At 38.9% G+C, this 14,128-nt stretch overlaps 1 protein-coding gene across 11 annotated transcripts in view; it reads left to right on the top strand.

The window, feature by feature from the left end:
* lrp1bb (low density lipoprotein receptor-related protein 1Bb) overlaps nucleotides 1-14,128 on the top strand; it is a 265,115-nt gene that overhangs the window by 171,044 nt on the left and 79,943 nt on the right. For all 11 annotated transcript variants that reach the window (XM_058083119.2, XM_058083126.2, XM_058083127.2 and 8 more), the window contains 6 exons: nucleotides 179-273; nucleotides 3,167-3,316; nucleotides 7,664-7,804; nucleotides 8,306-8,431; nucleotides 10,151-10,282; nucleotides 13,021-13,155. In XM_058083119.2, the coding sequence (XP_057939102.2) occupies nucleotides 179-273; nucleotides 3,167-3,316; nucleotides 7,664-7,804; nucleotides 8,306-8,431; nucleotides 10,151-10,282; nucleotides 13,021-13,155 (779 nt within the window). The remainder of the gene's footprint in view (nucleotides 1-178; nucleotides 274-3,166; nucleotides 3,317-7,663; nucleotides 7,805-8,305; nucleotides 8,432-10,150; nucleotides 10,283-13,020; nucleotides 13,156-14,128) is intronic.

Genomic DNA, 14,128 nt, shown 5'->3' with positions numbered 1-14,128 from the left:
GTGTTATTTTATGTCTAGAATAATGTCTAAAAAAGTATTTTAAAGTCCATAAACAGGTTTTCTACGGTCTAATCAAAAATTCCTTTATCACGGTTGTGTTGGAACTAACTGCAATAAATGAGCAATTACTGTAATTACTGTATCCTATGACTAGTCAAACTATTCACATCTCCTGCAGGAAAATCTATTGGACAGATGGTAACACCATTAACATGGCCAACATGGATGGAAGTAACAGCAAGGTCCTCCTCCAGAACCAGAGGGATCCTGTCGGTCAGTAACACAGCATTAAGCAGCATATTCAATTTCATTGCCCTCAGTACCTTGAATCTTTCCAGGCAGTCTATTTAATATTGACTGAAAATTTGTTTCTAGCAAAAGAGGTGTATTGACATATAAAATGAGAAATCCATTTTAATATAAACAATTGTAGAGAGAGAGAGCGTGAGAGAGAGAGAGAGAGAGATGTTTTGGCTTTATACAGATGTATTGTATGTCTACAGTGTTCATCTCAAACCCTGAAATATATCAGATCAAATGGTCATCTTTAATCTTAATCAGATCAGAATGGAAATGTCATATTGTGTCTTTAAATTGCTCATGGCACCAAAAAATTATATTAAAAATGTTGTCATACTGCTGTTATCTGCCTGTAAACTACACAATGTGAGTGACCAGACAAGCAACTAGACCCATCAAAACATAGCCACAATAACACAATAATAACATTCACTGATATTGTGTTGTGATGAGTAGTTATTCAAACATTATACATTGTAACTCTGTACACTATATGTATTTATACTACAGATGTGTTTTTTCAACATTTACTGAATAAGCACTGTTAACTGTCACTGTATCATCAGAACTGCCTTTCAGACATATTTAAAAAATTGCCACAACAGGTATGTTATTTGGCTGGCAGAGATCCAACATGATAAGATACAAGACAAGCAAGCAGTGGTCCCTGATTATCTAGCCTTGAAAATTTTCATAAAAAACTAATATGTTAAGACCTCGTGGGAAAATAACACATTATTCCAGTTAGTCGGGACAGATAATGGTAGATCGGTATTTTTTTCGTCATTTGAGGCAGAGTATCAAAACAATTGTCCTCAAAATGTGTCGAACATAATACCTGAAGAATCTGATGCGACAAATAGTGTCTTTTGGAATTGTGAACAGGCTTCCTCCTTCTGCTCGAGTGTTTGAGTAGCCGCCTACCACACAAGGAGTGGGCATAATATGCACCAGAACAATATCAATCCAATGTATTCCATGCGATGAGAGGGATGGTTCTGAAAGTGAGGTCACTTCCTTTGTTTTTGTTACTGGAGAAAAATGAGAAAAAGGATAAATATTATTAATAATGATAACAATAATATGTTATTATTAACATTCGAGCACACATCTAACACAGGAAATAGGCTTTTCAATATAATTTTTCACGGCCAAAAAATACTATCTAAGTAAATAAGGTCAAAGCTTTCAAACATTCACTGTTCTAATCAAGCCTCTTTTGTGTGCAAAATGTATTTTGGTGACAATCTTTGCAATTTTACCTATTCCATATCAAAGTACAAACTACAGAAGTATTTGGACCGTGACAGACTTTCTATGGTGACTTTCCACTGGAACAAGTTTTGAAATAAAACATCAAATTGTGATTGAAGTTAATACTTTCAACGTTTTGCTTCCAACGATTTTAATAAAAGTTGTTAAAACAATCTGCTTCCAGAACATGGGAGATGATAGTTGTCTGTCAAAGTTAAATCTGACTTTCCTATCATTGATTTACATACCTGCAGTGCGCCCCTTTGTCTGTATTTATATCTTTGCAAGGGCCCAAAAAAAGGTTTCTGTGATCATCCAAGTTTTTGAGGGCATTGGCCAGCGGACTGGTATCACAGAGCAACTTTGAACACAAAAGTGCAGACTACAAGACCAGCAGCATCTAAAGATAGCTGCATGAAGGCATGGCAAAGTATCGTGACACAACAAGAATATAAATGCAACGCTCCAATCGTTCATGAGCTGAACTCCTAAAGATTTTTATATTTATAGAAAAATGCCCATCCCTCTGAAATATTGTTCATAAATCTGTCTGAATTTGTGTTAGTGGGCACTTCTCCTAGGCTGAATTAATTCGTCCACCTCACACGTGTGCTGATGCATATTAGACAGCATGGTTATTGGCATTGACTGGCAACAATAAAAGGCCACTCTAGATTTTACAGTTTTAAATTCATCCATGCAAGTAGTTTCCATTCCTGACTCAGTGGTAACTAATACCGATGTGGGACAAGTCAATCTAAGGCCTACACACATACAGACAAATAAACCGTCTTTACCATATGAATGTACAGTGAACAAAACAGCAGCCTTCCAATGGAGGTCTGCTTTTTTCTGCAGAACGATGACAAAGAAGCCTCTTGAACTGCTTCAGGAATTAACGTAATGTGCTGAGAGCTGAGCACGTATTCAACTCTGCCAGCTGGCCTGTATGTTTGAAACAAGGATAATTGTGACAGTTTCACAAGCTTATGTCCATTTATCATATTTGAATGTAGACAAAAAGTCTACATCTAGAAAGTATAATTGTGGAAAACGTTTTTGAACGTTTTTGGCTGTGAATGCAATGCAAACTAGTTCTATACAATACAAACGGTGTGTATCAAAGCATGTCTCATTCACATGGGTTAACTTTTCCACCAACTCTTGATCCCCATAGTGATCCCTTTGGGATCGTTTAACATGAGAATACATAATTCAACTACCTTTATGGGTAAAAAAAAAAAAAAGAAGTGGAAAAAAACAGGTCCCCTTTAAGATATTTTAACAACATTTTTATTTATGCATTTTATCAGTGGCAGTTGAAACAGAATCCATCAAGGTGCTATTTGCTTTACTGTGATTTGCTTTTTATGGAAATGTATGCACATGAGATATTCTCGAGAATGTTACTGCAGAAAAATTTGACAATTGCAGTCTAAGTATGTCCCTTATAAGTTGTAATAGTACTCAAACTCGTTTATTACCTCACAATTTAATCTACTGCTGTTTGTTTGTGATTTTTGCTTTGCTGCTACTGCTAAACATTCCTGAATTTAAGATCCCACCAAGATAATACATCTGACTTTGTTGTTCTCTGTTTGATTTCTCTCAGGTCTCTCAGTAGACTACACAGCTAACAAGCTATACTGGATTAGTTCGGCCAATAACACCATCAACAGGTGTAATCTGGATGGAACTGGGCTGGAGGTGCTGGAAAATCTGAAAAGGGAGCTTACTAAAGGCACTGCTTTGGCTGTGATGGGTGAGTTTGTCACGGGTCACGTGTTTGATCTGAGAAGTTGTACTGTTGAAGGATGACAAGTACAGGTACAAATACTTCTGAGTTCAATTTATTTTTCATATTTCATTAATTCATTTTCTACCGCTTATCCACACCAAGGTCGGGACGGTGCTCTAGCCTATCCCAGCTGTCTTCGGGCTAGAGGCGGGGTACACCCTGGACTGGTCACCAGCCAATCACAGGGCACATATAGACAAACAACCATTCACACTCCCATTCATACCTATGGACAATTTGGAGTCACCAATTAACCTAGCATGTTTTTGGAATGTGGGAGGAAACCGGAGTACCCGGAGAAAACCCACGCTTGCACGGGGAGAACATGCAAACTTCCATTCACTCGGGTGTCCTAGCTGTGTGGCCTGCACGCTAACCACTTTCCACTGTGCTGCCTTTTTCTTATTTTATTTAAGTATGGCATTTTTATGTATTACTATATTGTCCAGTGAGCAAGAATAATGATGCCACACTTAAATTCAGGACATTAAGGTCATGGTGCTTTGTAAATATTTGTGCAACATTATATTATGATATGATATTATGGTGACATGATCCAACTCAGTGGAACCACTGAGTGCACTCCGATGGGAGGCACATTCCTGACAGCCTCAACGTATGTTTCTGCCTTGCATTTGATCAGGAAATGTGCAAATTTAGTGCATTTTAATTAGAGAAAATATTATGGAATGCTTGGAAATGGATGGTATGTTTGCTGGAAAATCTGAAAAGGGAACTTACTAAAGGCACTGCTTTGGCTGTGATGGGTGAGTTTGTCACGGGTCACGTGTTTGATCTGAGAAGTTGTACTGTTGAAGGATGACAAGTACAGGTACAAATACTTCTGAGTTCAATTTATTTTTCATATTTCATTCATTCATTTTCTACCGCTTATCCACACCAAGGTTGGGACGGTGCTCTAGCCTATCCCAGCTGTCTTCGGGCTAGAGGCGGGGTACACCCTGGACTGGTCACCAGCCAATCACAGGGCACATATAGACAAACAACCATTCACACTCCCATTCATACCTATAATGATGCCACACTTAAATTCAGGACATTAAAATTGATGCTATTCCACCATTCGGCATCCCAAAGAGAGTGGACATTGACAGTAACTATTTTGTGTGTATGTTACACTACAGCCCGATCTGCCTAGCACACAGCAACATGATTCTCTGCCTGGGGGCACGGGGCGTTTTACCTTGTTGACGGAAGGGGCGTTAGTTCCGATCAATGGGTGTGTGAAATCAATGTGAGAAAAAACGTTCCGTTGATGTTTTAAATCATCAAAATAAGTCAGAATATAAGCAAAGAAATAAGCATGTACTACATGTTATCATAATGCTACTTGTTCATGCATGATTACAGCATGTATGTATATAAAACAATAAAACATTGATATAGTATGTTTTAGAGGGCTTCATAGTCTAAATAGCTGTGTCCCAATGACGTGCATTGTTAGCTAGCTCATATTAACTCTTTTCCTGGCGTTATAATGCACAGAAAAGTAAAAGAAATATGTGTTCATGTTTCAGATAAGGATTGTAAATGATTGATGATGATTGAAATTTGATTTAATTGATTGAAATTTTGGGTTTTGTTCATTGTATTGTTATTTTAAAATTTCATGAGGTTTTTTTTTTTTCATCTCCAAAAGGGGGGCAAAAAAAGTAAAAACTTGGGAACCACTGGTTTCATCTAAACAAGGTGAGCTTGACTTGTACTAGAAAGTAAATGTCCCCTACAGATCAGGACAACAGGAGACTAGCTCGAGAGCTTGATCGACTGTTAATTGAGAGCTTTACCCTTTGGCTCAACTCCCTCTTCACTATGACGAATCAATGCAACACTGCAAATGCTGCATCAATCCGGTTGTGGATCTCACGATCCATCCTTTTCTCTCTCATAAACTAGACCTCAATGTACTTGAACTCCTCAACATGAGGCAGGATATCATCCCCGATCTGTGATGCCGCTCCACCATGGACTTGGAGCTGCTGAATTCCACCTTGGATGATTCATATTTGGCTGCGAACTGATTTAAGGAGAGCTAAAAGTCACGACACGATGAAGCCAGCAGGACCACATAATCTACAATCCCAATCCTGCAGCCACTTAACCAGATCCACTCAACGTCCTGGCTCTACCTAGAAATTCTGTCAATAAAAGTTATGACTAATTGCCTAGCAGTGGTCGTACAGGGAGTGAACCTCTCAAATACCCCATACCCCTGGAGTACCCCTTCACAGGATTACTTAAATGACATGGTGGACTGCCTTTTCCAAATCCACAAAACTGTAAACTGGTTGGGCAAACTCCCATGCACCAGTACTTTGGCCACCCCTACCTTTGTGGATCTTCATCAGGGTCGAGTTTGTGGCATCAGCCCTATGAGCAAACCACAACTTTGTTTGTTGGCTCAGGTGAGCGATGGTGGTTGAGGACAAAGAGGCTATTACAATAGCCAAGCCCTTACTGTGCTTTAACAACAGCGCGAAGATTTTTTGGGGAGGTGCATGCATATGGAGTCTATGTGCTCAGACACATCACTGCAAACTGTCCCTCTCTCTCTCTCTCTCTCTCTCTCTCTCTCTCTCTCTCTCTCTCTCTCTCTCTCTCTCTCTCTCTCAACCTCTGAATGACAGTTGTCGCGCACTGGTACTTACGGGCTGTTCAGTGGTCAATATACGTGCCTGTTGGTCATTATCCAGGAGGGGAGGGCACCAATACAGTAATATGTGGGTTTTTTTCCCTAATATTATCACGATTGACCGGCAAAGTCCCAAAGATTGACTAGTGGCTCGCAATCAATGGGTTGGTGACGCCTGCTTAAAGGGTATGGGGTTAGTCATAGAATAACTGAACAGAGAAATCAATTAGTCATTGTGTTGCAGATTGCTGCAGGATGAAATCAATTCATTTTGCTTTCACAGGTTGGGTCCGATGCTGGCTGGAAAAAAGTATTAATGTTTGTGCAGGTGGTTGATACACTATAGTGATGTCCTATGGCTATGTATTAATTAGATTGGCTCAAGGGATAGGTGAGGCCTCACTTTAGTAGATAGGCCATTATTCATCCTCAACTTGCTGAGACTCAAACACACAGTTGATGTGGAAATTGAATATCATGTGCCACGAGCGAGAAATCACCACTAGCCAGCGGGCCCAACGGCATCAAATTAACATAGAGAACAAAGTTAATACTGCTGTGCATGGCCTCCAGGGTCAAGTGTTTTGTTCACTTTATGTCAACTGTCAATTGCACTCAAAGCAATGTTATTTTGGTAACAGATGGCACTGGACCTAAAGCTATTGAGTCAGGTGGTAATCATTTCTGTAGGCGTGTATATTTTTGGATGGATCAAAAAGACCAAAAGAATGAAGCTATAGATATACATTAGTTATTTGTAAAAAGAAAATATGTAATAATACTCAAAAGCCTTTTCATACCAGTTTCCTCATATTTTATTCAGATAATTTAGTAGCTTAGCTCTGTTTTAATAAACTCAGTGCATTCCACAAGTTAACCAAGCCCAGCCTCACATTACATAAACATGTACCTGCAAATCTACTGCCCTATAGACATTGTATACACAGCACAGTGGAACTTTGTTTTTTGTCATTAAAAGATCTGACAAAAAACTAATCATGCAATTTTTCCCATAGGAAATAATGTGAATCCAATTCATCTATTCCAGTCACCCAAAATTTCATTCACTTTCAGTTCTGACACCACACCAAAGTCCACTAACGGCTATTGTCAGCTAACTATAGTCATGTGGAAAATTTTAGCTACTGTTTACTATCTTTAAGTGCATAGCCTTAGACAGTGAAAGTGGTGCATGCCAATCCTAACACAGATTTTTGAACATTATTTGAGAGAGATAAGCCTTTAGTGGAAAAAAATAAATAAATAAACATCTTTCATCTTTGAGTTCAGCTCATGAAAAATGGGAGCAAAACCAAAAATGTTGGGTTTCTATTTTTGTTGAGTATATATTCAATAAGAATACAAAATCATTCAAACTTTTCAACCATTTTTGTGTTTTTCTAATCAGAACACTTCACAAGAATGCCACACTGTTGTCTGAAAGATTTATATTTCTACAAAAAAGCAGTATCTTCTCCTAGCTATGGTGACTGATATTGTAACACATCTTGTTTTGTCAATAAAATCACATACAACAGTATATAACACAGCCACTGTTGATATGAAAACAACGATTCTCAAAATAAAAGGCAAATCAGTAATGCAATTTTAGTGGACTTGCATCGTGTTTTGTAATGAAACAATGTTTGTGCTTACAGCCAGCAAACTGTGGTGGGCAGATGAAGAATCTGCACAGCTGGGAACTGTCAACAAGAGGGATGGCCGAAACTATGCCATTCTGAGAAACAAGACTGGCGGGGTGGTTCACATGAAGGTGTATGACCGGGATGGTCAGAAAGGTGAGCTCATTCATCAATTACATTTGTGGCAAGAATGACAATTCAGTTCAGCTCACCACAATACAGTTGTAAAATTGGCTTGCATTCCCACCACATGGCGTGTAGGCTGAATGGTAAACACGACAGCTATGTAAATAATGTCACATTACACCAGTGTATCAGAGCAACCTGACAGTTAACGCAACAAAAAGAATACTACACAATAAACAATAGACAACATCCAGAATATGTGGTCTTTATCTTGACATTTGGTCATTGGAACAAGAAGATAAGCTTTATATTGAATTGTCCCTTTTTTCTCCTTATGTGGCAACTATGACCAGGCAACAAACTTAAGTATCCAGCTTCACTTTTCAAGTAAAACTATTGTGTAATATACTGAGCAGCATTGCTGCGCCTTTCTAAAATCAATGAAATCAACACAAATACAAATCGAACTTAGCATCGGAACATAGCATTTGAGATATCATTTGATTTGTGTTGCCCATGGTTATCTTTCAGGAAGAAACCTCTGCCAAATAAATAATGGTGGATGTTCACAGCTCTGTTTTCCTACTTCCGAGAGCACCAGGAGCTGCTCTTGCACTGTAGGATACAACCTCAGAAGTGATCGTGTGTCATGTGAGGGTAGGTTTTCTTATTAAGCCACCTTGACACTTGCATGAATTTTGTCCCTACAGTCTTGTGTTCTTGTGTGTAAACATGTTGTAAACTGTGTGTAAATTGTGCAGGGCTGCACAGCATATTTTGTTGTGACTGCAACACAACGTATACGCAAACAATGCAGCCGGTGTTTATCAAAGTATGTCCCATACCGCATAATTGTAGTAGAATAATCCAGCTTCTCGTAGCACCTTCAGAGTAACATGTCGTCAACTGTCCTAAAACAGTTAGTTTTATCCAATACTAAAACTGCTCATGATGGCCAAACTGATCTGGTCTTCTCGTCCGTCATTCCCTCACCCACACTATTCATGCTTCCCTTGTTTTAAATGAACAATTAAAAAAATCGATAATTTTGCCTGCCTCGATAAAGTGACATATGCATGTGTGCGTGTTTGTTTTCCTCGTCAGTGCAATGAATGGCGAGAGGGAACCCTCCTCTCAGATGGGGCTAGTAGTGAGCTGATACACAGTGCTACCAGCAGCGAGCATACGCTAATGTGAATGAAGGCACAAAAGCACAAAGGCGAATACCACGGCTCCAGTGTGGTAATATTTTGGTTTTAAACAGAATGTTGAGCGCAGGAACACTGGTGAATTCATGTGGCATTTGTACTCAAGTAGTGACGAGGAAGAAGGGGAATACAACCAACTTATAAGCACACTTCAAACAACCATCCTGTCCAATTTTTCCAACTAGGAAAAAGTACGTATGGAGGAGCAGCAGAACCTTTGTACAGGCAGTCAATGCTTGCTGAGGCATTTGGTCAGCAAAGTTAATACAAACAAATGGTGCATGCTCACAGACAGTGCCGCTCACTACATTGCAAAGGAAATGCAACCTTTCAATGGGGTTGAAACATTTGGGGAAAATATAGAAATATTTGACAGACAGAATGAATAGCCTGGGAGAACGTACATGTCACAGACAGCAATTGCTTGTGCAACAAGCACCAGCTCTGAGAAAATGTTTAGCACAGCTGGTAACTACTATTCCAGAGAGATCCTGCCTTAAACCACACAACGTCAACACGTTGGTGTTCCTTGCTTGCAATCTGTCAAATTAAGTGGCTCCAGATTTACATATGGCCTGTGGCTAGTCTCCACTTTTTTGTTTACCTGTTGTTCTTTCCTCACCTGTGAAGGAATGATACCCAATGTTCATTCTTTATTGAAGTGCAATTCCATTTATAGAGACTTGATATTTCATTTGTTTTTATTGCTGTGTCTGTTTTTAATTTTTGTTTGTAATTTTGTGTTTGTTTAGTTCATTATGTTTGATTAATTTATTTTATGTAAAGCTCTTGACATTCCAAGTATCGAAAGATTTTGTCTTGAACACGTAATCCAAGGTGGCGGCATAAATAAACAGGACAGTATTATGGACACTGAACAATGTGACGAATTCGAGCCAAGGCAAAAATCTTGGTTGTTAACCAAACAATGTGCTAAATGGGGAGACGTTAACCAAGGTACCACTGTACATGATTAATTATAGTAGCGTGGCATGACGTGACACTGTTTCACAGCTGCAGGTCGTGGTGGTGACAATGCAGTTAACTATTTGTTATTTGCTGTTGTCTGCAGTTTTCAGTCAGGCTCAAACACCATTTATAATCTACAACATTGCAGTACATCTCTGTGTGTACTCATTCATGTAGTCTTTGTTGGTTTTTGTCACAGGTGTTGATTCATTTCTCATGTATTCCATCCATGAGGGCATACGAGGAATTTCACTGGAACCAAATGACAACACTGAAGCTCTCATGCCCATTGCAGGGACACTATTTGCTGTGGGGGTGGATTTTCATGCAGGTAAGATACTTACAGGTCTTTCTTGAGCTGTCTGTTGGTATCTTATCTTAAAGTAAAATATACATTAACAGAAGATTCTAAAATGTATGTAATGTGTTTGGTAATTCAATGTCAATTTTAAACATAACCAAAGCAAATGTTTTAGCACAGTCACAAATGTATAGGACTAAAAGAGTGCTTTTCTAATAGCGGGGCGCTTTTTGTGCCCAACCAAAACATTTTCCATGTACACAGAAGGCCTATCTTTTTGATTTTTTATTTTTATTTTTTCACAACACTGTCAATCTGTGTTAGTGAGTATCTATAATTCAGCCACCTCACAGGTGTTGCATATAAAGATGCTGATTCGTGCACGATTGTTCCACAGGTGTGCTTTAGGTTGGCCACAATAAAAGGCCACTCCAAAAACAATGGGCCTCAGGATCTCATCACGATATCTTTCACCTGCTTTTGTGGTCTGTAATCGCAAATCGCAAAGTGGCAAGGTATGATTTACATTAAAAAAAAAGTTTTATATCTTTGAGCTCCTGGAAAAACAAAGCAAAAATAAAAGTGTCTTTAAGATTTGTACCAAGTCACCAAACAAAATTGATTGCAGTTGAAACTGCACTTTGTGCTCAACATGTTGCATGTCACACATTTGTCCATTTTAAATGTTGTTTAAATTACTTTGTTATCATCAAACCTTGCCACCTTGCCTACTTTTATTTTTTTCCATCCTTGAAACAAACAGGTCAACAGACGGTTCTTATTAGTTATATTTGTCACAAAGCTTTTGAATAATGGTCTACGGGCTCATGCATCACTGAGGAAGGAGTAATCACATGCCATTACAGGTAACCGTGGGTATGAATAACAGCGAGCCTCTGGAACAATTCTCATACAAAGCAATTCCCAAGATATTGCATCAAAGAAATGCAACGTGAATTGCAAAGAAATAAGCAAATTGCATATACTGTGATTTGTTACATCCCAGCTTCCCTCTGAAATATATGTGATAAAAATGATAGATGGCCTGTAAAGACAGATACTATAGGTTGGCCACACTCCCATGTACACTATCTCAATGATAACTAAACCTGTACTAGAGACATTGCAAATGAACTGAATACTGAAGCATGGAAAGGGTTCACATGTACCTATGTTGAGAAAGCAAGATTGATTGTGGCATACTGGAATAAGATTAACGGTGCATGACAATTATCTGTACAGCCCACTACAGAAAAGGCCCGGTCTCCCCTTGCCTCGTCTTGGGCACCACCGATTGGAGCTGGCCTTTGACACTTGTATGGTTCACCGAACAATAACATTACTGACACCGAGGGAAGCTATGGAATTCCAACCACAATGTAGCGAGGGATGACTATAGTTGAGAATGTAAAATTTGTTTACATAAATATGGATTATGGATTTATTTATTTCATTCATTTTCTACCGCTTATCCTCACAAGGGTCGTGGGGGGTGCTGGAGCCTATCCTAGCTGTCTTCGGGCTATAGGCAGGGTACATCCTGGACTTTTTGCCAGCCAATCACAGGGCACATATAGACAAACAACCATTCACACTCACATTCATACAATTTGGAGTCGCCAATTAACCTAGCATGTTTTTGGAATGTGGGAGGAAGCCGGGGTCCCCGGAGAAAACTCACACATGCACGGGGAGAACATGCAAACTCCACACAGAGATGGCAAAGGGTGGAATTGAACTCTGGTCCCCTAGCGGTGAGGCCTGCACGCTAACCACTCGCCGCCATGCAGCCAGTATGGCATCATATACTTCTTAAATTGCAGGATGCACTGCCTTTATCACCATCAACAACAGTAACATACTATATTATTTAGATAATAACATATACTTTGGAATATAATAATTGTCAGTCACAGTTTTAAAAACATTGCATACTAGTGCAAGATTGTCTTGATAGAGACCCAGATGTTCAAGACCAACATATCCCTGCATACTGGGCTTGCAGTCAAATTGAGATGAACCAATCCAGCACATTTATATATAAATCAAACTTAAGATGTTCCAGAAATGCCTTTTTTTTAAATGGTGTTGTCGAGCTCTGAATATGAGTGAAATAAAATGAGTGAAAAGTGAGTGACCACAAGCTCTTTAACATTCTGGATAACCATTAGACACTTAGCCTAAAATAATTTGTCAGCTCTTTGTTTTTTCCATAACAGAAGTAAACATGCAAATAGAGGAGTGTACTAAAAGCAAACATGGAGCAATTGATAGAGCATGCATAATATTTGCATTTTATCACAGATGCACGTCTGGTAGAACAAACCACATGAAAGCCGTGAGACGTGTTAACAGGGGGTAACGGTAGCAGAAAGAAGAATGTGAAAACAGGTATACTTTGTAGTTGTCACCAGCTTCTTTAACAATCTAGAAAACACCTTCAGGAATATAATGAGATGCACTTTTATGTGCCACGCAAAATAAATTATGTACTGTTTGATGTGTCATATGATTGTTCAATGAGATGTTATCATGTTTTGCTTTACACTGTTTTGACTTCCATTTAAAATTGACCAACTGAAAGAGCTGTGGATGGACTGTATGGGTATTTCCACCATCATATTTTATAGTCCTTCACAAGCATTTGGTGAAATGGGCCATGTTGTAATAAAATATGTTTTCATAGACTGCGCTGATGGGGGCACAAATGTGAATGTGGTAATCATATCCATCATCCGACCTTGATGTGTCATTTATGTTTGTTTCAGGAAATGACACTGTTTACTGGACAGATATGGGCCTGAATAGAATCTCAAGGGCTAAACGGGATCAGACCTGGAGGGAGGACATCATCACTTCTGGCATTAGCAGGGTCGAAGGAATTGCTGTAGACTGGATGGCTGGTTAGTATTATGACTCTTTTAATCATGAAGGCTGTCATTAAATTTATATCGACATCCCTTTATCGCAGTCAATCGGTTCCAGACCCAACCATGATAAGTGAATATTTGCTAGGTAGAATTCCTTATGTAGAAATCATGTTCATAGTTAGAGCATGGAAAACCAGTTTACCGTATTCTAAATATGTTACATTATTAGAGCCCTTATAGACGTGAAATAACACCCCTATAATCACCTTTATAGTCATCCATCCATAAATCCATCCACTTTCTAATGCCACTTATACACGGGTCTTCAGGCGAGAGGTGGTGTACACCCTGGTCGCCAGCCAATCACAGAGCACATAAAGACAAACATTCACCATTCAAAAACAACCATTCACACTCACATTCATACCTATGGACAATTTGGAGTCGCCAATTAACCAAACATGCATGTTATTGAAATGAGGGAGGAAACCGGAGTCCCCGGACAAAACCCATGCATGGGGAACACATGCAAACTCCACACAGAGATGTCCAAGTGGAGAATCAATCGAACCCATTCTCCTGACTGCGTGGCCTACATACTAGCCACTGGGCCACCCTTGATGGTGATACTACCTTATATAGTAGACATAAGACAAACTGAGTCATAAATAAGATTTATTATTATTTATTATAACCAAATTTAGGCTTGTTTTTTTTGTAAGTTGCCGGCAATTTTCCAACTTTCTTGCTGTTTTAGGCTGTTTTCAGAGAGCGAGTTGCTTGTTTCTATAATGGTTTCATTTGATATGTTTACTACACGCTGATATAGTCTTAATTGTACTTGTACATTGTAATTACACACACACACACAGTTCTCACACATCACCAATAATCTGTGAAAATACTACATACGATTTGCATACCCAGGCCTATATATATATATATATGTATGTATATAGTTAAGTGTGTCTTCTGAATGCCTTACGGTAAATTTGTCTTCTTTCAA

The sequence above is a fragment of the Doryrhamphus excisus genome, linkage group LG12 (assembly GCF_037039965.1).
Source record: "Doryrhamphus excisus strain RoL-2023G ecotype Guam linkage group LG12, RoL_Dexc_Guam_v1.1, whole genome shotgun sequence".
Taxonomy (NCBI): Eukaryota; Metazoa; Chordata; class Actinopteri; order Syngnathiformes; family Syngnathidae; genus Doryrhamphus; species Doryrhamphus excisus.
This window is presented reverse-complemented; position numbering and strand designations above follow the sequence as displayed.